Source organism: Asterias amurensis, chromosome 5 (assembly GCF_032118995.1).
Source record: "Asterias amurensis chromosome 5, ASM3211899v1".
In the NCBI taxonomy this organism is placed as follows: domain Eukaryota; kingdom Metazoa; phylum Echinodermata; class Asteroidea; order Forcipulatida; family Asteriidae; genus Asterias; species Asterias amurensis.
Genome location: NC_092652.1, coordinates 19,759,040 through 19,784,448, shown reverse-complemented (window position 1 = coordinate 19,784,448; position 25,409 = coordinate 19,759,040). Strand labels below are relative to the sequence as shown.

At 34.8% G+C, this 25,409-nt stretch overlaps 1 protein-coding gene across 1 annotated transcript; it reads right to left on the bottom strand.

Annotated features, from left to right (window-relative positions):
* Positions 1–1,182: 1,182 nt before the first annotated feature.
* LOC139937059 (fas apoptotic inhibitory molecule 1-like) lies at positions 1,183–25,089 on the bottom strand. Its single transcript, XM_071932039.1, has 5 exons — positions 24,983–25,089; positions 22,867–23,001; positions 21,625–21,847; positions 19,835–19,884; positions 1,183–16,006 (listed from the first exon to the last, which is right to left on the bottom strand). Exons 2-5 carry the CDS (start codon positions 22,975–22,977, stop codon positions 15,854–15,856), a joined length of 537 nt encoding a protein of 178 aa, XP_071788140.1. The 5' UTR covers positions 22,978–23,001; positions 24,983–25,089; the 3' UTR covers positions 1,183–15,853.
* Positions 25,090–25,409: the final 320 nt, after the last annotated feature.

Sequence of the window (25,409 nt, the reverse complement as noted above, 5' to 3'; positions counted from 1 at the left end):
ATACTGTTGTCATGGAAACCTGTATCCAATGCAGTTGCTCGGTAACAATATGCATGAGTCTTTGTCTCTGAATTGCATGGTTTAATGACTGTGTGTTTTATAGCAAGGCATAGCCTTTATGCTGAGTTGAAACCAGTAACGTTCTCCAATACATGTAACTTCATAAGTATAGGACCTACCAGGGATGCGTTTTCGCGGTTGTAACCAATAACTGTTTCGGTTGAACTTGCTGCGTATTGGTTGATCACTGACCATTGTTTGAAACCGATTCTGGTTACCACCGCCAAAATGCACACCAGGCAATGTAATGTGGAGCCCCACACCAAATCAAATACTTATCTAGTTCTAACCAATATTTGTGAGTTCCTGTAAAATTGTTGTCAATGTGCATACACAGTATGGAAGTCACAGATACTTTAGTCTTGCTTCCGGATTATTATTTTTTAATAAGGCCTAAAAAGCACTAGAGCATACTCCATGTGTGAAGGTCAACCCTTTGACTTGGAAGTGTCGTGGCCGATCAGTTAAGAGCACCGAATTCAACTCTGGTGTTTCTGATCAGCAGAGTGTGGGTTTGAATCCCCAGCCGTGGCACTTGTGTCCTTAAGCAAGACACTTAACCATTGCTTCGTCCTTCGGATGGGACGTAAAGCCGTAGGTCCCATGTGTTGTGCAACGCATGTACATTGTAAAAGAACCCAGTACACTTATCGAAAAGAAGGGATTTGCCCCGGTGTTCCTGGCTGTGGCTGCTGTTCATGTATGCGCCGTAGCACCTTGTAAACCATTATAAGGAGCTAAATAATTGGGTCTCAGAATTCATCTTTCAATAACCTATCTTTCTGAAAGTTTGTATTTACTCAGCGCCTTGAGTACCTTGATTGGTAGATATGTGCGCTATATAAAACTTTAATATTAAAGTGTTCATACTGTTCCTGAATATCTTGAACACACAAAGTGTTGATGTATCTGTAATCATGTATCTGTAATCATGTTTCCGTAGCCTTGAAAAACCTTTCAATTACAGTGATGTAATGTTTTTAACATTCTAGAAGTATATTGAGAAATACTCATCCACAAACTATCACAAGACACCCAAGAAACACTTCCAAGTTCAGTCATTCAAATTATATTATACTTTGATCCAAAGATATATTTATTAGGAAAAAAAGTTCACTGAATACAGAAAATCATTTGGAACCATTTTTCAGTGGTCGTTTAACCTATCACCTTAACTTCAAATTTACAAATAAAATAACATTGCATTTACTGTACAGTGCAAATAAGAAACAAACGTTAAAATATACACTTAAAAATAATAACGAATTGTTTACATTATAAAGTTACATTATATTGTTGGTATTAAACACACACACAAGAATGCATTAGTTGCAAATTATATGCATATAATTGCATAATCACATTGTAGATGCTTGTAACCAATAGAATAACAAAACAGAAGCCGAGGAATCTGTCTGTCTGACTCAAATGGGAGACGATTTCATGCATGACACAGTCATTTTATTGCGCTAATAAAATGTGATAAATTTCTCACGCAGGCTGCAATTTTGCCTTACATGCATGTCTGGCTTTCTGTACTCAAGCTATGCTGTTTCTGATCAGCACAGTTTAGGTTTGACTCCCGGTTGTGACACTTAAAGCGCATATAAAGTGTGATACAATTCTCAATGCATGTCGCCATTTTGCCATACATGTATGTCTGTACTCAAGCTCTGCTCTTTCTGATCAGCACAGAGTGGGTTTGAGTCCGGGTCGTGACACTTTAAATTATCAATGCATGTCGCCATTTTGCCATATACGCATGCTTTGATATCTGGGCTCATGTTGGTTCAAAACAGCAGAGTGGAGATTGGAATCCCGGCAAGACACTTGACAATATTGCTTTGTCCTTCAATCAGATGGAATATATTTAGCCTTAGGTCTCATGTGTTGTGTAATGAGCGTAAAAGAACCCACTTACACTGATCGCTAAGAGACTGGGTTTACCCTGGTGTTCCTGGCAGTGGCTGCTGAATGCCCCGCAGCCCCTGTAAATTCATCAAGAGTCCTACATAAATGGGTTGCGGAATTCAAAGCATCTCCCTGCGTATCTTGCTAAAAAATCTTATAACCATTGTTTGTTGAGACATTTCTCCTTTTACATAGCGCCATGTAATGTTTTACAAGGTGCTGTGGAACACCAGGAACACAGGGGTGAGCCCCTTCTCTTTAAAAAAAGTGAACTGGGTTATTCAACCTGTGTAAAACTTACACAACTAATTTATGTCCCATCCCAAGGACGATCGCATCATGGTTAAGTGTGTTGCTTAAGGACACAGGTGTCAGGACTGGTACGCCCCTGGGGTGTGATGAAGCACTGTAACAAACCCAGTATTATTATTTTATAATCAATATTTTTTCGTCAAACAACTATCACATGGTATTCATACACCACATTCACAGCAGGACACTTTGAGTCAAGCTCTATATTTTCAAGGCTCTATTTCTATCAGGTTTTAACAGGGCCCAATTACATGGCTCTGCTTACTGCCGAACTCTGTGCTTGCGATCACGATTTCCCGCTTACGTGAAATTTCTGCGCTAGCCTTGTAAGCGTATAATGCCTAGTACTGTGGAGAATGCACGCGTTAAAGCCAAAATTCCCCACTAACCCGTAAAATACGCTTGACGTCAGCACAGAATTCCCTGCTTCCGTAAGCACAAATTCTGTGCTTACCAAAAGCAGAGCCATAAAATTGGGCTCGTAACTGTCTCTAGAATAAATAATATGAAACAAGCATTTACTTTCCTTTATAAACATCAAGCAAAACCAACAGCACAACTCAAAGAAATGACAAAAACTGGTACATAACTAATATGGTTCATTCACAAATATATATACACTTATTAGGTGTTTAGTACTTTGATCTTTGTAAAACAGAATAGTGTTTTATATATAGAATATATATATTTTCCAAAGTAAAGCTTATATCCTGGGTCAAGTTGCAAGTAAAGGCAAAAGAAGAGGTCTCTGCATCTTTTTAGAGGATAAAATATCAACTTAAAAAATTTGCAAGAGTTTTTTGCCTATTTTCATTATTTCCCAAAATATAGCTTATTTGAAGGGCCAAGTGACATTTAAAGGCATCAGTAGAGCCTACTGCATCTTTTTAGAGCAACTTAAAATTTTTACAAAAATTTGAAAAAATGCTGCACTTACCCCTTACGATTTTTTCAATTTTTGGCCTATTTTTCAAGTGCCAATATTTCCTAAAATATTGCTTATTTCCAGGGTCAAGTGACATTTAAAAGCATCAGTAGAGCCTACTGCATCTTTTTAGAGCAACTTAAAACTTTACCAAAAAATGATAAAAATGCTGGACCAACCACTTATGATTTTTTCAATTTTAATACAAAATTTGCAAGAGTTTTTTGCCTATTTTCATTATTTCCCAAAACATAGCTTATTTGAAGGGCCAAGTGACATTTAAAGGCATGAGTAGAGCCTACTGCATCTTTTTAAAGCAACTTAAAATTTTTACAAAAGTTTGAAAAAATGCTGGACTTACCCCTTATCATTTTTTCGATTTTTAACCTATTTTTCAAGTATCAATATTTCCTAAAATATAGCTGTTTTCTTGAGTCAAGTGACATTTAAAGGCATCAGTAGAGCCTACTGCATCTTTTTAAAGCAACTTAAAATTTTTACAAAAGTTTGAAAAAATGCTGGACTTACCCCTTATCATTTTTTCGATTTTTAACCTATTTTTCAAGTATCAATATTTCCTAAAATATAGCTGTTTTCTTGAGTCAAGTGACATTTAAAGGCATCAGTAGAGCCTACTGCATCTTTTTAGAGCAACTTAAAATTTTACCAAAATTTGAAAAAATGCTGGACTTACCCCTTATGATTTTTTCGATTTTTTGCCTATTTTTCAAGTATCAATATTTCCTAAAATATAGCTGTTTTCTTGGGTCAAGTGACATTTAAAGGCATCAGTAGAGCCTACTGCATCTTTTTAGAGCAACTTAAAATTTTTACAAAAATTTGAAAAAATGCTGCATTTACCCATTACGATTTTTTCAATTTTTGGCCTATTTTTCAAGTGCCAATATTTCCTAAAATATTGCTTATTTCCAGGGTCAAGTGACATTTAAAAGCATCAGTAGAGCCTACTGCATCTTTTTAGAGCAACTTAAAACTTTACCAAAAAATGATAAAAATGCTGGACCAACCACTTATGATTTTTTCAATTTTAATACAAAATTTGCAAGAGTTTTTTGCCTATTTTCATTATTTCCCAAAACATAGCTTATTTGAAGGGCCAAGTGACATTTAAAGGCATGAGTAGAGCCTACTGCATCTTTTTAAAGCAACTTAAAATTTTTACAAAAGTTTGAAAAAATGCTGGACTTACCCCTTATCATTTTTTCGATTTTTAACCTATTTTTCAAGTATCAATATTTCCTAAAATATAGCTGTTTTCTTGAGTCAAGTGACATTTAAAGGCATCAGTAGAGCCTACTGCATCTTTTTAGAGCAACTTAAAATTTTACCAAAATTTGAAAAAATGCTGGACTTACCCCTTTTCATTTTTTCGATTTTTGGCCTATTTTTCAAGTATCAATATTTCCTAAAATATAGCTTATTTCTCGGGTCAAGTGACATTTAAAGGCATCAGTAGAGCCTACTGCATCTTTTTAGAGCAACTTAAAATTTTACCAAAATTTGAAAAAATGCTGGACTTACCCCTTATGATTTTTTCGATTTTTTGCCTATTTTTCAAGTATCAATATTTCCTAAAATATAGCTGTTTTCTTGGGTCAAGTGACATTTAAAGGCATCAGTAGAGCCTACTGCATCTTTTTAGAGCAACTTAAAATTTTACCAAAATTTGAAAAAATGCTGGACTTACTTACCCCTTATGATTTTTTCGATTTTTGACCTATTTTTCAAGTATCAATATTTCCTAAAATATAGCTGTTTTCTTGGGTCAAGTGACATTTAAAGGCATCAGTAGAGCCTACTGCATCTTTTTAGAGCAACTTAAATTTTTACAAAAATTTGAAAAAATGCTGGACTTACCCCTTATGATGTTTTCGATTTTTGGCCTATTTTTCAAGTGCCAATATTTCCTAAAATATAGCTTATTTCCAGGGTCAAGTGACATTTAAAAGCATCAGTAGAGCCTACTGCATCTTTTTAGAGCAACTTAAAACTTTACCAAAATTTGAAAAAATGCTTATGATTTTTTTATGATTTTTGACCTATTTTTCAAGTGCCAATATTTCCTAAAATATAGCTTATTTCCAGGGTCAAGTGACATTTAAAGGCATCAGTAGAGCCTCCTGCATCATTTTATAGCAACTTAAAATTTTACCAAATTTTGAAAAAATGCTGGACTTACCCCTTATGATTTTTCGATTTTTGGCCTATTTTTCAAGTATCAATATTTCCTAAAATATAGCTTATTTCTTGGGTCAAGTGACATTTAAAGGCATCAGTAGAGCCTACTGCATCTTTTTAGAGCAACTTAAAACTTTACCAAAATTTGAAAAAATGCTGGACTTACCCCTTATCATTTTTTCGATTTTTGACCTATTTTTCAAGTATCTATATTTTCTAAAATATAGCTGTTTTCTTGGGTCAAGTGACATTTAAAGGCATCAGTAGAGCCTACTGCATCTTTTTAGAGCAACTTAAATTTTTACAAAAATTTGAAAAAATGCTGGACTTACCCCTTATGATTTTTTCGATTTTTAGCCTATTTTTCAAGTGCCAATATTTCCTAAAATATAGCTTATTTCCAGGGTCAAGTGACATTTAAAAGCATCAGTAGAGCCTACTGCATCTTTTTAGAGCAACTTAAAACTTTACCAAAATTTGAAAAAATGCTGGACTTACCCCTTATGATTTTTTCGATTTTTGACCTATTTTTCAAGTGCCAATATTTCCTAAAATATAGCTTATTTCCAGGGTCAAGTAACATTTAAAAGCATCAGTAGAGCCTTCTGCATCTTTTAAGAGCAACTTAAAACTTTACCAAAATTTGAAAAAATGCTGGACTTACCCCTTATGATTTTTTCGATTTTTGACCTATTTTTCAAGTATCAATATTTCCTAAAATATAGCTGTTTTCTTGGGTCAAGTGACATTTAAAGGCATCAGTAGAGCATCCTGCATCTTTTTATAGCAACTTAAAACTTTACCAAAATTTGAAAAAATGCTGGACTTACCCCTTATGATTTTTTCGATTTTTGGCCTATTTTTCAAGTGCCAATATTTCCTAAAATATAGCTTATTTCCAGGGTCAAGTAACATTTAAAAGCATCAGTAGAGCCTTCTGCATCTTTTTATAGCAACTTAAAATTTGACCAAAACTTGATAAAAATGCGTATGATTTTTTTATGATTTTTGACCTATTTTTCAAGTGCCAATATTTCCTAAAATATAGCTTATTTCTTGGGTCAAGTGACATTTAAAGGCATCAGTAGAGCCTACTGCATCTTTTTAGAGCAACTTAAAATTTGACCAAAACTTGATAAAAATGCTGGACTAACCCCTTATGATTTTTTCAATTTTAATACAAAATTTGCAAGAGTTTTTTGCCTATTTTCATTATTTCCCAAAACATAGCTTATTTGAAGGGCCAAGTGACATTTAAAGGCATGAGTAGAGCCTACTGCATCTTTTTAAAGCAACTTAAAATTTTTACAAAAGTTTGAAAAAATGCTGGACTTACCCCTTATCATTTTTTCGATTTTTAACCTATTTTTCAAGTATCAATATTTCCTAAAATATAGCTGTTTTCTTGAGTCAAGTGACATTTAAAGGCATCAGTAGAGCCTACTGCATCTTTTTAAAGCAACTTAAAATTTTTACAAAAGTTTGAAAAAATGCTGGACTTACCCCTTATCATTTTTTCGATTTTTAACCTATTTTTCAAGTATCAATATTTCCTAAAATATAGCTTATTTCTCGGGTCAAGTGACATTTAAAGGCATCAGTAGAGCCTACTGCATCTTTTTAGAGCAACTTAAAATTTTACCAAAATTTGAAAAAATGCTGGACTTACCCCTTATGATTTTTTCGATTTTTTGCCTATTTTTCAAGTATCAATATTTCCTAAAATATAGCTGTTTTCTTGGGTCAAGTGACATTTAAAGGCATCAGTAGAGCCTACTGCATCTTTTTAGAGCAACTTAAAATTTTACCAAAATTTGAAAAAATGCTGGACTTACTTACCCCTTATGATTTTTTCGATTTTTGACCTATTTTTCAAGTATCAATATTTCCTAAAATATAGCTGTTTTCTTGGGTCAAGTGACATTTAAAGGCATCAGTAGAGCCTACTGCATCTTTTTAGAGCAACTTAAATTTTTACAAAAATTTGAAAAAATGCTGGACTTACCCCTTATGATGTTTTCGATTTTTGGCCTATTTTTCAAGTGCCAATATTTCCTAAAATATAGCTTATTTCCAGGGTCAAGTGACATTTAAAAGCATCAGTAGAGCCTACTGCATCTTTTTAGAGCAACTTAAAACTTTACCAAAATTTGAAAAAATGCTTATGATTTTTTTATGATTTTTGACCTATTTTTCAAGTGCCAATATTTCCTAAAATATAGCTTATTTCCAGGGTCAAGTGACATTTAAAGGCATCAGTAGAGCCTCCTGCATCATTTTATAGCAACTTAAAATTTTACCAAATTTTGAAAAAATGCTGGACTTACCCCTTATGATTTTTCGATTTTTGGCCTATTTTTCAAGTATCAATATTTCCTAAAATATAGCTTATTTCTTGGGTCAAGTGACATTTAAAGGCATCAGTAGAGCCTACTGCATCTTTTTAGAGCAACTTAAAACTTTACCAAAATTTGAAAAAATGCTGGACTTACCCCTTATCATTTTTTCGATTTTTGACCTATTTTTCAAGTATCTATATTTTCTAAAATATAGCTGTTTTCTTGGGTCAAGTGACATTTAAAGGCATCAGTAGAGCCTACTGCATCTTTTTAGAGCAACTTAAATTTTTACAAAAATTTGAAAAAATGCTGGACTTACCCCTTATGATTTTTTCGATTTTTAGCCTATTTTTCAAGTGCCAATATTTCCTAAAATATAGCTTATTTCCAGGGTCAAGTGACATTTAAAAGCATCAGTAGAGCCTACTGCATCTTTTTAGAGCAACTTAAAACTTTACCAAAATTTGAAAAAATGCTGGACTTACCCCTTATGATTTTTTCGATTTTTGACCTATTTTTCAAGTGCCAATATTTCCTAAAATATAGCTTATTTCCAGGGTCAAGTAACATTTAAAAGCATCAGTAGAGCCTTCTGCATCTTTTAAGAGCAACTTAAAACTTTACCAAAATTTGAAAAAATGCTGGACTTACCCCTTATGATTTTTTCGATTTTTGACCTATTTTTCAAGTATCAATATTTCCTAAAATATAGCTGTTTTCTTGGGTCAAGTGACATTTAAAGGCATCAGTAGAGCATCCTGCATCTTTTTATAGCAACTTAAAACTTTACCAAAATTTGAAAAAATGCTGGACTTACCCCTTATGATTTTTTCGATTTTTGGCCTATTTTTCAAGTGCCAATATTTCCTAAAATATAGCTTATTTCCAGGGTCAAGTAACATTTAAAAGCATCAGTAGAGCCTTCTGCATCTTTTTATAGCAACTTAAAATTTGACCAAAACTTGATAAAAATGCGTATGATTTTTTTATGATTTTTGACCTATTTTTCAAGTGCCAATATTTCCTAAAATATAGCTTATTTCTTGGGTCAAGTGACATTTAAAGGCATCAGTAGAGCCTACTGCATCTTTTTAGAGCAACTTAAAATTTGACCAAAACTTGATAAAAATGCTGGACTAACCCCTTATGATTTTTTCAATTTTAATACAAAATTTGCAAGAGTTTTTTGCCTATTTTCATTATTTCCCAAAACATAGCTTATTTGAAGGGCCAAGTGACATTTAAAGGCATGAGTAGAGCCTACTGCATCTTTTTAAAGCAACTTAAAATTTTTACAAAAGTTTGAAAAAATGCTGGACTTACCCCTTATCATTTTTTCGATTTTTAACCTATTTTTCAAGTATCAATATTTCCTAAAATATAGCTGTTTTCTTGAGTCAAGTGACATTTAAAGGCATCAGTAGAGCCTACTGCATCTTTTTAAAGCAACTTAAAATTTTTACAAAAGTTTGAAATAATGCTGGACTTACCCCTTATCATTTTTTCGATTTTTAACCTATTTTTCAAGTATCAATATTTCCTAAAATATAGCTGTTTTCTTGAGTCAAGTGACATTTAAAGGCATCAGTAGAGCCTACTGCATCTTTTTAGAGCAACTTAAAATTTTACCAAAATTTGAAAAAATGCTGGACTTACCCCTTATGATTTTTTCGATTTTTTGCCTATTTTTCAAGTATCAATATTTCCTAAAATATAGCTGTTTTCTTGGGTCAAGTGACATTTAAAGGCATCAGTAGAGCCTACTGCATCTTTTTAGAGCAACTTAAAATTTTTACAAAAATTTGAAAAAATGCTGCATTTACCCATTACGATTTTTTCAATTTTTGGCCTATTTTTCAAGTGCCAATATTTCCTAAAATATTGCTTATTTCCAGGGTCAAGTGACATTTAAAAGCATCAGTAGAGCCTACTGCATCTTTTTAGAGCAACTTAAAACTTTACCAAAAAATGATAAAAATGCTGGACCAACCACTTATGATTTTTTCAATTTTAATACAAAATTTGCAAGAGTTTTTTGCCTATTTTCATTATTTCCCAAAACATAGCTTATTTGAAGGGCCAAGTGACATTTAAAGGCATGAGTAGAGCCTACTGCATCTTTTTTAAGCAACTTAAAATTTTTACAAAAGTTTGAAAAAATGCTGGACTTACCCCTTATCATTTTTTCGATTTTTAACCTATTTTTCAAGTATCAATATTTCCTAAAATATAGCTGTTTTCTTGAGTCAAGTGACATTTAAAGGCATCAGTAGAGCCTACTGCATCTTTTTAGAGCAACTTAAAATTTTACCAAAATTTGAAAAAATGCTGGACTTACCCCTTTTCATTTTTTCGATTTTTGGCCTATTTTTCAAGTATCAATATTTCCTAAAATATAGCTTATTTCTCGGGTCAAGTGACATTTAAAGGCATCAGTAGAGCCTACTGCATCTTTTTAGAGCAACTTAAAATTTTACCAAAATTTGAAAAAATGCTGGACTTACCCCTTATGATTTTTTCGATTTTTGACCTATTTTTCAAGTATCAATATTTCCTAAAATATAGCTGTTTTCTTGGGTCAAGTGACATTTAAAGGCATCAGTAGAGCATCCTGCATCTTTTTATAGCAACTTAAAACTTTACCAAAATTTGAAAAAATGCTGGACTTACCCCTTATGATTTTTTCGATTTTTGGCCTATTTTTCAAGTGCCAATATTTCCTAAAATATAGCTTATTTCCAGGGTCAAGTAACATTTAAAAGCATCAGTAGAGCCTTCTGCATCTTTTTATAGCAACTTAAAATTTGACCAAAACTTGATAAAAATGCGTATGATTTTTTTATGATTTTTGACCTATTTTTCAAGTGCCAATATTTCCTAAAATATAGCTTATTTCTTGGGTCAAGTGACATTTAAAGGCATCAGTAGAGCCTTCTGCATCTTTTAAGAGCAACTTAAAACTTTACCAAAATTTGAAAAAATGCTGGACTTACCCCTTATGATTTTTTCGATTTTTGACCTATTTTTCAAGTATCAATATTTCCTAAAATATAGCTGTTTTCTTGGGTCAAGTGACATTTAAAGGCATCAGTAGAGCATCCTGCATCTTTTTATAGCAACTTAAAACTTTACCAAAATTTGAAAAAATGCTGGACTTACCCCTTATGATTTTTTCGATTTTTGGCCTATTTTTCAAGTGCCAATATTTCCTAAAATATAGCTTATTTCCAGGGTCAAGTAACATTTAAAAGCATCAGTAGAGCCTTCTGCATCTTTTTATAGCAACTTAAAATTTGACCAAAACTTGATAAAAATGCGTATGATTTTTTTATGATTTTTGACCTATTTTTCAAGTGCCAATATTTCCTAAAATATAGCTTATTTCTTGGGTCAAGTGACATTTAAAGGCATCAGTAGAGCCTACTGCATCTTTTTAGAGCAACTTAAAATTTGACCAAAACTTGATAAAAATGCTGGACTAACCCCTTATGATTTTTTCAATTTTAATACAAAATTTGCAAGAGTTTTTTGCCTATTTTCATTATTTCCCAAAACATAGCTTATTTGAAGGGCCAAGTGACATTTAAAGGCATGAGTAGAGCCTACTGCATCTTTTTAAAGCAACTTAAAATTTTTACAAAAGTTTGAAAAAATGCTGGACTTACCCCTTATCATTTTTTCGATTTTTAACCTATTTTTCAAGTATCAATATTTCCTAAAATATAGCTGTTTTCTTGAGTCAAGTGACATTTAAAGGCATCAGTAGAGCCTACTGCATCTTTTTAAAGCAACTTAAAATTTTTACAAAAGTTTGAAATAATGCTGGACTTACCCCTTATCATTTTTTCGATTTTTAACCTATTTTTCAAGTATCAATATTTCCTAAAATATAGCTGTTTTCTTGAGTCAAGTGACATTTAAAGGCATCAGTAGAGCCTACTGCATCTTTTTAGAGCAACTTAAAATTTTACCAAAATTTGAAAAAATGCTGGACTTACCCCTTATGATTTTTTCGATTTTTTGCCTATTTTTCAAGTATCAATATTTCCTAAAATATAGCTGTTTTCTTGGGTCAAGTGACATTTAAAGGCATCAGTAGAGCCTACTGCATCTTTTTAGAGCAACTTAAAATTTTTACAAAAATTTGAAAAAATGCTGCATTTACCCATTACGATTTTTTCAATTTTTGGCCTATTTTTCAAGTGCCAATATTTCCTAAAATATTGCTTATTTCCAGGGTCAAGTGACATTTAAAAGCATCAGTAGAGCCTACTGCATCTTTTTAGAGCAACTTAAAACTTTACCAAAAAATGATAAAAATGCTGGACCAACCACTTATGATTTTTTCAATTTTAATACAAAATTTGCAAGAGTTTTTTGCCTATTTTCATTATTTCCCAAAACATAGCTTATTTGAAGGGCCAAGTGACATTTAAAGGCATGAGTAGAGCCTACTGCATCTTTTTTAAGCAACTTAAAATTTTTACAAAAGTTTGAAAAAATGCTGGACTTACCCCTTATCATTTTTTCGATTTTTAACCTATTTTTCAAGTATCAATATTTCCTAAAATATAGCTGTTTTCTTGAGTCAAGTGACATTTAAAGGCATCAGTAGAGCCTACTGCATCTTTTTAGAGCAACTTAAAATTTTACCAAAATTTGAAAAAATGCTGGACTTACCCCTTTTCATTTTTTCGATTTTTGGCCTATTTTTCAAGTATCAATATTTCCTAAAATATAGCTTATTTCTCGGGTCAAGTGACATTTAAAGGCATCAGTAGAGCCTACTGCATCTTTTTAGAGCAACTTAAAATTTTACCAAAATTTGAAAAAATGCTGGACTTACCCCTTATGATTTTTTCGATTTTTGACCTATTTTTCAAGTATCAATATTTCCTAAAATATAGCTGTTTTCTTGGGTCAAGTGACATTTAAAGGCATCAGTAGAGCATCCTGCATCTTTTTATAGCAACTTAAAACTTTACCAAAATTTGAAAAAATGCTGGACTTACCCCTTATGATTTTTTCGATTTTTGGCCTATTTTTCAAGTGCCAATATTTCCTAAAATATAGCTTATTTCCAGGGTCAAGTAACATTTAAAAGCATCAGTAGAGCCTTCTGCATCTTTTTATAGCAACTTAAAATTTGACCAAAACTTGATAAAAATGCGTATGATTTTTTTATGATTTTTGACCTATTTTTCAAGTGCCAATATTTCCTAAAATATAGCTTATTTCTTGGGTCAAGTGACATTTAAAGGCATCAGTAGAGCCTACTGCATCTTTTTAGAGCAACTTAAAATTTGACCAAAACTTGATAAAAATGCTGGACTAACCCCTTATGATTTTTTCAATTTTAATACATAGTTTTTAAGTGCCAATGCTTCCTCAAGTGTCAATATTTCCTAAAATATAGCCCGGGTAAAGTGACATTTAAAGGCAGCAGTAGAGCCTACTGCATCTTTTCAAAGCCAAAAATCCCAACTTTAAAAATTGCCAACATTTTCAGGTGTCAAGTAGCATACTGTGGCAGCCCATTTGCAAAAGCACCATCTTAAAAATTTATCATTTTGGTGAACTGATTACAGATACAAAATTAATCAAGCTGCCAAGATGGACGCCATGCTGTACTTCGCACGCTACATGTATAATGAAAGGTTTTATAGTTGTCTAGTGATTGCTTTAAAAATCAGCACGCCATGCATGAAGCTGTTGCTTGGATTTGAATTTGTGACCCATTTTGTTTTGCGTGCTATTCATGCACAATGGAACATGCATTGGCTTTTGTTGATCCAATTAGCATTGTGAATAATTAGCACCTGCATCTGTTCATTAGTGATGTACATGTACATGTAGGAAACACCGAGACCTAACTGCTAATTGTGTCAGGGCTTTATGATCAAATAAAACCCCATTACACACTTAGTTCAAATGAGTAAAGTCAATCAAACCTCAGTAGTATTTGTCGAATGAGATCTGGGGCAGACTTCACAAAGCAATAAAATGAATCGTAAGACAAATTGTCAGTATTACCACCCGTAGTGATTTGTATGTGTTATCACACTTTTCTAAGCAACTACAATTGATTTGCAATTAAGATCAAACTCTTTGCGAAATCGGCCCATAGACTAAGAAACCAAATGAGCAACAATTATTCATGAACAACAAATTCCTCAGCAAAAGTGTTAACCTTTACAGCAGCTTTTAATAGTACTGTATAAAGTATTTTGAGAATCGTTTAAAAAAATATCAATTTGAATCTGAGAAGCATTTCTGTCAGAAATGTTTGTCAGATATTCTAATTACGGATCTTCTGCATGGACATAACAGCTCAGTGATATTTCAAAAACACCACAACCTTTTGACATGAAATGTTTACAGGTTAGCTTTATCATGTATTGTACATCTATATTTATACTGTAGAATTAAGACAATCGAATGGTTCAAATACTAAAGTTACACATAAAGTGACTTGACATGTAGGCCTACATTGTTTGTTCTGATATAATTTGGATGTACATGTTAACAGACCTGTTTTTCCAAGTTAAACTCAAGTCTAGAATTGACAGGAACCAGCTCTCTTAAACCGGTAAGGACAGAATTTTGAAAAAATATACTGAACGCTAAAAACACATTCTCTACTGTACAACAACATATAAAAAATACTTTGAATTTTGTACAATTTAAATCACACAGCAGATTGTCTATTCACTTAACTACATGTAACTGATCAACTCTCTTTGAAATGTTAGTAAAAAAACTCATTTCTAATCACCATTAGGCTTGGGTGATTAGTGAAATTTACTTCTCGCTAGTTGCGCCTTAAATAGTCGGGAATTCGTTCGCGCCTCAAATAGTCGCGTCTTTGGCACTACTCACGACTTATTTTTAATTCTCAAGATGAATAGTACAATTCACACTGAAAGGATTGAAGGATTGTGTTTTATAAATAATATTGTCACAAATAGTTTTGAGCGACACAATTGGTTCACCAAGCAGGTAGTTGCGACAATTTTTGTAGTAGTTGTGGCAGCACGATTAACCGAGTAGTTGAGAATGGATTAGCAGGCCTGTATTATGCTTGAATGACAATTGAACGTGTACGTACGTAGCATTGCATGAGAGTTTTTCACTATATCAGTCCTACATGTAACTACACAAAAGGAGAACAAAAAGTCTGACCAGTGCATAAGGCACTTATGAAGTGTTATGTGCAAAGATAACATAACACAATAAAGGTACAGTACATCATTGGCTTTGAAAAAAAATGTGTTTTCTAAAACACAAACCAACTCTTATAACAATTACATGTAGGCCTAGGTCATATTTTGGAGACATGATCGGAGGAATTTGGGAGGCAATTGCCTCCATGCCCCTACAGGAAAAGATGAAAGTAAATGGCAAACAACTTTCATGTACATTTTTAGAAGGCTATTTCTCATGAACAAAACATTTCAGGTACATGTAAATACTATCAGTCATTGGTTTTTTCTTTGCCAATCATGTATCATACCTTAACATACAAAATAATTAGGTTGTTTTCCCAAACTAAAGAGGACGTCACATTTCCATTTGGAAAGAATAAATCTTACTTGAAGGAACATTACAGAATTGGTTTGCTAGCAAAAAAGGTTGCTGGCTGTGTAAGCACTTTATGTAATCCACCATATACATAAACTGACAATTCTGTAGAAGTTTCAGATCGATCGGCCATCTGGGTCACGAGAGAATAGTGGAAAAAAAACGATTACAAATTTTGCATTGCATCGATGCCAAAACAAAAATGAATAAAACGCTTACTGAGCGATAAACTCCAAACCAAAATCAGTTTAATAAATTCTCACCAAATATGAAATTTCAGACAGAAATATTTTAAGGGATGTTTTCTACTATCATTATCATTAGACCGTGTAAGTTTTATGTAAATCTGTGATCTTCACGATTTTTTTTCTTCTTACCAATTCTGTATTGTTCCTTTAAGTTGAGCACATCAATCTTTGAACTTCAAAGTGCTGTATTACAAACTGAATACAATAAAGGCAGCAGGCACAAAGTAAAAATTAATAATGAAAACAAAAAAGGGATCTTGGTGGCAGATTTGGCAGGGTTACTCCACTGCCTCAGGAATTTCATTATCATTGATGACCAACGAGTGAATGATTCCTTCTTTCTTTTTGCCACTACTTACATTCTTAATGTAGCAAGCGACGCCAGAGGAGAGAGTGAAGTGGGTTTCCGAGCCATCGTCAACAAACACTCCCTGAAATATTGAAGACAAGCAGGACATTAACAACAGGGCTGTAGCTAGACCAATTTTTAGTGGTGGGCAATAAACAATTCTTGTTCGGATCAAGGATCAACAAAATTATTCATGTTTAATTGTGGGCCATTATTGATGAAGTGGAGTCTTAAGATTAATCCTAAGTTAGGAAGAGTTTGGTGAAATCGTCGGCAGGTTTCGAAACTGTTCATGGTATGGGGCCATGCAAATAAAGTTGAATAGCCTTTTGACTGTGTTATTTCTCTGTGACATTTGATTAAAGCTAGACTTGCTGGGCAAAAACTGTCGGTCCTGGCCAGTTCCGGCTGGCACTGCCCACCGAGGATACAACACTGATTAACAATCAATATGAACACAAGTAGAAATACAACATAAAATTTTGCATCAGGGATAAAGAAAATACTTTGTTTTTACCCTTAAACCAATGTGTATTAAGCACTGTAATGTATTTACTGTGACAAAAATCCACAGGCAAATCACTCAGGTGTAATTTGAACCCAATAACCCTTGCATTGCTAGAACACATGTCTTACAATCTGGGAAAGTATACAGTGCTCAAAGGCACTGGACACCTTTGGTAATTGTCAAAGACCAGTCTTCTCCCTTGGTGTATTGGGTGTATCTCAACATGTGTGAAAAATAACAAACCTGTGAAAATTTGAACTCAACTGGTTGTCGAAGTTGCTAGAAAATAGTGAAATAAAAACACCCTTGTCGCACAAGTTGTGTGTTTTCAGATGCCTTGAATTTGAGACCTCAGCTGAGGTCTAGAATTCAAGTCAAATATTTTATTTTCTGTCTCCATAACTAGGTTACTTCAGAGGGAGCCGTTTATCACAATGTTTTATACTGTCAAGAACTCACAGTGTAAAGGGTTCAAACAAATTATAAACACAAGTACTAATGTTTACTCTTCTTACAGGTATACAAAGCTATTATTTATGAAAACATGTTTAACCACTTTGCATTGGATCTTCTTATATACAGGTATACAAAGCTATTATTTATGAAAACCAGTTTAACCACTTCGCATTCGATCTGTGTGATAATCTGCCAATTTCTTTCTGGACTGGCTGGCAACGAATAGTTTATTACAACCAAAACAACTCCAGAGCACCCTCATTTTCTGTGGGGGCTGAATGGCCTTATTAATAATTAGGTTTTAGGTTTGCATATTTGGCTCGTGCAAGTTTGATAATTTAGTGCAATAGTTTGAAACTTAAGTGTGCCAGTTTAAAACTTGTGGGAGGACCTACATGTACTTAGCGCTCAACATAAAAAGAAATTCACAAATACCTCAGAAAGTTTCGCTATTCCTATCGGTGGAGAGCGCGTCACGTGGGTGTGTATCAGTAAAAAGTGTTTAACCATGGGCGTGACACGCGAGCATGCACATGTGCTTATAAGACAGTTTCTTCATTCCTATTGGTCGAGAGCAACGGCTGAAACAGTTGTGCCACATCACGCCATACGCGCTACGCACACAGCATTCCCTTATTAGGAGTTGTTTACCCGAGGGCCTTACCATTTCATAGCTGGAGAGGTGTTGTGTTGAAAGAAATCATTGAACAATTATAATTTTTGCATTATTTTACTTTTTGACCAAAAAGTGTTTCAAGATGTTTTTTTTACCGAAAAGGTATTTATGAAGTAGAATCAAAGTGTGTTGAATCATTTTTCAACTACACGTAGTGGTTTAAACCCGCCGAACCCTAGTTCTTAATAATTTACCTCGACTTCGTCTCGGTAAAATTATCAAGAACCAGGCCTTGTTGAAAACCTCTTCACCTCACATTGATTCCTTTATTCAACGCAGAGTGGAGGCAATTGATGGTCAAATTTTCAGACTTGAAGTAAAGCGATTTTCAGTGAATTTATGCTTTCAAATGATACGAGACAAACTACTGAAGACATTTTATCAGTGCGATTTGGGTTTATTAGCATGAGTTTCAGATTTATTGAGAAATCCAAAAAATATGTGATGCCTGCATGGTAAAATTTTCAGATTTGGGGTAACAACATTAGTGGTGGTTTTATGGTTTCAAATGATACATTACGGACTACTGGAGACCTTTTATCAGTGCAGACTGGCCATATTTAGCAGAACTTTGGAATTTATCAAGAAGTTTGGATTTTTGGTCCAAGAAAAAAAAAAGTCTGCCATGCCGGCATCGTCAAAATTTCAGATTTTGGGTTAAAATAATTTTGGTGATCTTATGGTTCACAATGATACAGGACGGACTGCTGAAGACATTTTATCAATGCAGACTGGATTTATAAGTACAATTTTCAGATATTTCAGGAATTTTGTTAGTTTGGATTCTGGTCCGAAATTTTAAAAATCTGCCATACCGAGATGGCCAATATTTCAGATTTGGGGTTTTAATAAAATTGCGTGATGTTATGGTTCCAAATGATACAGAATGGAACACTGAAGACATTTTATCAGTGCGAACTGGGTATATTAGCAAAAGTTTGAGATTCATTGAGAATTTTGTGAGTTGGGGTTTTTGGTCCATAATAAACAAAGTCAACATGACATGGTCAAATTTTTAAATTATGGGTCAAAAATGTTCTTGTGATTTTAAGGTTCTAGATACATAACAGAAAACTGAAGACATTTTATCAGTGCAAACTACATGTAGGTATATGGTATAAAATACATGGTAAGCAAATTTTTTGGAGTCATTTCTCACAATGTTTTTTTACTGTCAACAGCTCTCTCTTGCTCATTACAAAGTAACTGTTTCTGTTTTAATTTATATTTTGAGTTTTTACCAGCAACAGTGTAAAAGATTAAACCATTTTTGAAACCATTTACAACCTCAGATAGAAATGAAACAACTATGGAAAGAACTACACTGTCTACTCTGTGGTTGCATTCACCACATGACATCATGACTGCAGGCAGGCATTAGCGTATCCCATCTATTATTTAAGACCATGTAAGTATTTGTGTTTAAGAGTGCCCAGACAGTTGCAGGATCTCTATGATCCTTTCAACCAACAATACAGCGACTGATGACATTGGAGTCGTCTGCTGTTTAAATATTTACATCTCCATTACAAAATATTAATAACTAGCCGTCACTAGGATACATGTTTTATAACGGACTGATTGATTTGTGAAATTATAATCCATGATAAGGTTAGAAATTTCTAGTTTAAAGGCAGTGGATAGTATAAAACATTGTGAGAAAGAAGTAGGTTTCCACAAATTTGATTTAGAGACCTCAAAATTAGATTTTGAGGTCTCGAAATCAGGCACCTGAAAGCACACAACTTCGTGTGACAAGGGTGTTTTTTCTTGCATTATTATCTCGCAACTTCGACGACTAATTGAGTTCAAATTTTAACAGGTTTGTTTTTAAAAATCAAGCACCTTACTGCACACAACTGCGTGTGACAAGGGTGTTTGCTCTTTCATTATTACATGTATCTCGCAACTTCGACAACCAATTGAGCACAAAGTTTCACAGGTTTGTTATTTTATGCATATGTTGAGATACACCAAGTGAGAAGACTTGTCTTAGACAATCACCGTTAGTGTCCAGTGTCTTTTAAGGCAAAGTATAGGATTGTTTTTAATCCTATACTAACTGTTTTATTGAATACTGGTCTTTGACAAAAAATGTCTCCAGAGGTCAATTTCACAAAGAGTTAAGACTAGTCTTGTCTCTTAGGACGCCTTAGGTTTTTTAAACCTCCTAGGGACTAGACCCATGTCAGGACTTGTCCTAACTCTTTGTAAAACCGACCCCTGTGCCTACAAAAATGAAATAAAAGTACATAAAACTCAGGACTCACCGCAGTTTCTACTATCTGGCCATTACACCATACATCCATGGAATCTTTTTCTGAAAAGAGTATGAATAAAAAAGTTAATGACAGCTGTCTAAATTTATCTAGATTAATTTTCTTTCTATTAACTTTGGTTTTACCCTTACACCAATGTGTGTTAGCACAGTATACTCAGTACTTTCCAGAAGTCTATGGAAGAATCACTAGGCGTATTACTCGGGTGGGATACAAACCCTCGACTTTTGCGATTCTAGTGCAGTGTCTTACTGACTAGAGTAATATGTCTACAGGTGATTTTTTCACAGAACTCGGGAAAGTGCTAACACACATCCCAGATATATTAAACGAGTCTTAAATTTTGTTCTGCCTTGTTTGGCTAATAATTTCCATGCAAGTTGCAAGTTGTTTAAGTGCAAGCGACAATGTTGGAAGCAAAAATGTGTCCAAGTAATGGCAGAAACCACCAGTTCGGTAGAACGAAAGTGGACTAAAATGTACACATGCAGCAAAAGAAAGAAGTACAAAACTTGGCCACAGGTTTTTTGTTGAGATGTTGAGATGCAAGGTGAACTTCCTTGTGCTGCAATTGGAAAACATCGCATACCTGATTGTTTGCATTACTTGCTTCACGTTCGCTTTTGCAAAAGTATAAACCAGGCTTTAAGAGAAACAATTTTGAGGTTTTGTGAAGGATTTAGTGGATTTTGTATTCTAAAAGAACACAACACATCATTACCAGTAGGATTTGAAACTTTGCATGGTGGAAGTGTTAACTAAGAGAGGTTTGCAGTAACACCATGTGAATATCTCCATTTAAGTAGTCTTGGTTCTGAAAAGAACCAGTGGTTATCGGGGGTGTCGTGGGGTGTCGTGGCCGAGCGGTTAAGAGCACAGAATTCAAGCTCTGCTGATTCTGTTCAGCAGTGTGTGGGTTCGAATCCCGGTCGTGACACTTGTGTCCCTGAGCAAGACACTTAACTATTATTGCTTCTCTCCACCCAGGGGTAAATGGGGACCTGTGAGGGCAGAGATGGTTATTGTGATTGATTTAGCCGAGTAGCGCATTCGTGCACGAGGCTGTATACTCCCCAGGGAGCTGAGATGGTTTAAGGAGTGAATTAAGGCCCAGTGACCAGGGGTAATAATTTGAAGCGCTTTGAGACACCCATTCGGGAGTGAAAAAGCGCTATATATAAAATCAAATATTATATTATCGACTCAACTTTTCAATCTAATGATTCAACGCTTCGATCTTACTGATCAAACCGTTGAGTTGTTAAAGGCAGTGGACACTATTGGTAATTACTCAAAATAATTATCAGCATAAAACCTTACATGGTAATGAGTGATGGGGAGAGGTTGAAAGTATAAAACATTATGAGAAACGGCTCCCTCTGAAGTGACTTAGTTTTCAAGAAAGAAGTAATTTTCCACGAATTTGATTTTGAGACCTCAAGTTTAGAACTTGAGGTCTCGAAATCAACTGTCTAAACACACACAACTTCGTGTGACAAGGGTGTTTTTTCTTTCATTATTATCTCGCAACTTCGACGACCAATTGAGCTCAAATTTTCACAGGTTTGTTATTTCATGCATATGTTGAGATACACCAAGTGGGAAGACTGGTCTTTGACAATTACCAATAGTGTCCACTGTCTTTAACCATCAGTTCTTTTGATAGAAATGTTGAGTTGTTAACTACCAGTTCTTTTCAGAACCAACACTACTCAAATCGCGATATTCACATAGTGTTAGCGCAAACCTCTCTTAGACATCATTACAAGCAGCCTACGTACCTAAAACGATTCTGAATTCATGACCATCAACAACAGGCGTCCAAACCCTTGCAGACTTCTTCCGTTGCTCTTTAAACTTCTTGAGTGCCTTGCCGTTTACTTCCAGACTGTATTCATAGGAGAACCCTCCTGATGCGTCGATATTGATGGACGCTTTCACTTTGCCGATCTGGAAGTGCTCCCTCCCAACGAGTTTGAACATCCAGTTTCGTCTTAGAATTTCCTGTAGGTTTCGAAAACAGACGTGTTAATTCAGTTAGCCTGATTTTGTGTTATATTAATGTGTTCTAACGTGCATCAGAGTGGTAGGGTCATAGATCGGTAAATACTTCAAAATGAGACCACTAGAGGATTTTGTTCAAGTCTGACGAAAAAGAAAAAATATATGAATCCCTGTCATGAACAACGTAAACTTTCCTTGGTTCAAACCTAAATGTCACATTTACAGTAGTTGAACAAGTGTACAGGGTTTTGCCAAAGCCAGTCACATAATTGCAGGCCTTGAAACAACCCAGAGTAGTTGCCATTGTGCCCTGTGCTTCTGCTGTGGTGCCCTTTCAACAGTGTGCCCCTTTAAAGACACTGGACACTATTGGTAATTGTCAAAGATCAGTCTTCTCACTTCGTGTATCTCAACATATGAACAAAATAACAAACCTGTGAAAGTTTGAACTCAATATTGGTTGTCGAAGTTGCGAGGTAATAATGAAAGAAAAAACACCCTTGTCACACGAAGTTGTGTGCTTTCAGATGCTTGCACTCGAGACCTCAAAATCTAATTCTGAGGTCTTGAAATTAAATTTGTGGAAAATTATTTCTTACACGAAAACTATGTTTCCTCGGAGGGAGCCGTTTCTCACAATGTTTAATACTATCAACAGCTCTCCATTACTCGTAACCAAGCAAGGTTTTATGATAATAACTATTTTGAGTAATTACCAATAGTGTCCATTGCCTTTAAGAAAGGCCCTGAAATTCAAGGCCTGTAATTGTATGGCACAGAGTAAAGTCTATCTGTGTACTGTGTGGATGTTTCAACCATGACATCATATTGCAGGCCTGCAAATTACATATCTACCATTCCATTCCAAACCATTTGAATGATATGAGATTAAATGGTCAGACAGTAGGAGGGTTGAGACTTGAACTGAAATGGCAGAGAATAAGGGGATAGGTATAGCAGCAGATTTCTCATGATAAAATCTCACTGACTGTCTTTGACTGTTACTGACTGATAATGACCTTATTATCGATACGGATGATTCTCATTCCTGAAGTGGTTCCGTGTTCGAACTCAACCTTGTGTACCCCGTCGCTAAGGGAGACTTCCCACACAGCAACAATATCCGCCATGGTCGTTAGGCACCAGTGATGTCTCTGTGGAAATGAGAGGGAATTGTCTTTTATTTTAAACAAACAAGAGAGGAAAACTTTCCCGCACCCTTCACCATAACAAAAACCTCTCAAATAACTTTGAAGTAAACACAATTAGTTTTTGACCTTTAGGGCCTATAAAATACAAAAGAGGTAATATTGCTTCTCAATTCATTCAAATAGAAAACAAAATAATCAAAATTAGCGCACATTACACATGACCCAGTAACTGGGGGGCTGCACTTAAAAAAAAAAAATCTGTGGTCATACTCGGGACTGTCTGTACTGACTTGTACGGAAATTTGTTATGATTTTCCAAACACTGAGCACACAGGTAGGTCACAGTAGTTCTAGTTTGACAATGGGCATTGTAAAACTTGATCATCCTGACTAGACAGTCATAGACCAGAGTACACCACAGTGTTACAAACCATTAATATTATTATTTTTTTTTTTTTATGTAAGTCGCCAGACACACAAGGCCTGAACGCCACCACTTCAAGGTGTGGGCTACAATTATTTTTTTCCATTCAGATGTAGGCTTGGGTATCATCAATCTGAAGCCTGGCCGGTAGAGCAGAAAGCACTACCTCCCCAATTCTGGTCTATAAATAAGGGATGTGACCAAGAGCTACGCCTATTGGTAAGTCGCAGTAGACACGGTCACTGGGGCACTGTATTGTCTGAAATTTTTATTTTGACAGTTGCTCTGCCACTACAACATTTCAGTACTGACTAGGTCTCGGCCTAGTCTCTAACTTAGGCCACAGGTGGTACTCGGTTACAGCTTAAATTCATTCTGGCAGCCACTTTATTACTTCTAGAAACTATAAGGCTCCCCTGTGAGCCTTGAGGGGTCTAGTTTTTTGGACCTCCTTAACGCTAGTTTTTTAAAATCGGTGTTGATAATGTAGGTGAAAGTTTTACGATCGTTCGCCATCATTAACAAAAATTTCACACCCGAAACTTTCACCACACACTCAATATACATTCATGATGCTTGTATGGCCTTTTTGTTGAGTTTTAAAATTAAAAAACATCTTCCCAAAAGGACATTTTTTGCTCGGTACTCGTTTTTCTGCCGCATCGCACACTTTTTGACTTCTCAATATGCTCAAGGCTTTATCTTTTGGTCACTTGGCCACTAAGCACTGTTCTTGTCGTGGGCACCAGCCTACTCGCTTGCCGAACTGCCGAGCCACGACCGAGTTGGACTAAACCATTCTGTAATTGATGGCACATGGTCGTAAAAATTTCATCTATTAATGCTGATTTTAAAAACGTAAGCGTTAAGGAGGTCCAAAATATTAGACCCCTATATAAGGCTCACAGGGGAGCCTTATAGTTGCTAGAAGTACCACTTTATCATCTCTCTTTAGTTAGTCTTTATTTAGGTTAAACTATCCTTCACATGTGTCCAGAAGGGTTGACAGTGTACTCCTAGAACTAGTATGGAGGTTTGTTCCGCTAAACATGCTATACATGCTAAACATCCATTTAATAATAATCAAATATAGACCTTAGTAAAAACAAGACACTAAGCAAGTGGATATAAAGAAATTTTCAAAATAAAATAAATTAAAAACCTCAGCTCTCACAGTCCTTCCATCCAGTCCTCATCAATTGACAATGATTAGCCTAAGCCTATTTGGCCATTTGAACATTCTTGTTAACCCTATTTTGGGGGCAAACGTGCTCTTTGCCAACAGTTCCGGTCTCAAATAATCACCATGGAAACGACAGTATACAGTATTTGAGTTATTCATAATCACTCGAGATCCCGCAACAATAAACATTAACAATATGGCTATAAAAACCTGTTGTTGTGTTGTGTTGTGCTGTGTTACGTGTTGACAATATCGACCTTCCATTCCATGCATGATAATGCAATTGCATTCAGGCACTGGACTAAACATAAGTCACAGGGACTGACAACTATATTTTGGCAGTGTAATAATACCACCACCACAGAACACAGACTTACCTTTCCAGAAGTAGGTAATTTAGCTCCTGTATCTAGCTAAATGGCAAGTAAACTACCAAGAAAAACCAGCTTCGTTACACTCGATACAACCTGTCTGCTCAAAAACCATACACGGACAATCAACAGTACCCCCTCAACGGATGTGTTTGAGTATTTCAAAGCCACGTAGCTGCCACAAACTATGCAGCACAGGGAGAGTCAAAATGACGTAGGGTTTTCAAGGGCCTATTAATTTGCAGAGATCGGGGCAATTCTTGTCACACTCAACAAGTTTTCCAATTTTGAATCGAAGTGGAAGAAACAAAAAATATTCATTGGAAAGAACTACGACAGTGGCAATTTTGATGTAGAGGGAAAAAAATGCAATAGAGGTGGAAATTAAATTATTTCATGAAGCGGGGCTTGAACAAAAAGAATGTTTTCCTGA

Coding starts and splice junctions, on each gene's coding strand:
- LOC139937059 (XM_071932039.1), bottom strand. CDS start 22,977: ATGGCGGATATTGTTGCTGTGTGGGAAGTCTCCCTTAGCGACGGGGTA. Junction 21,848..22,866: donor TCATCCGTATCGATAATAAG/GTCATTATCAGT, acceptor CGAAACCTACAG/GAAATTCTAAGACGAAACTG. Junction 16,007..19,834: donor GCCAGATAGTAGAAACTGCG/GTGAGTCCTGAG, acceptor TCAATATTTCAG/GGAGTGTTTGTTGACGATGG.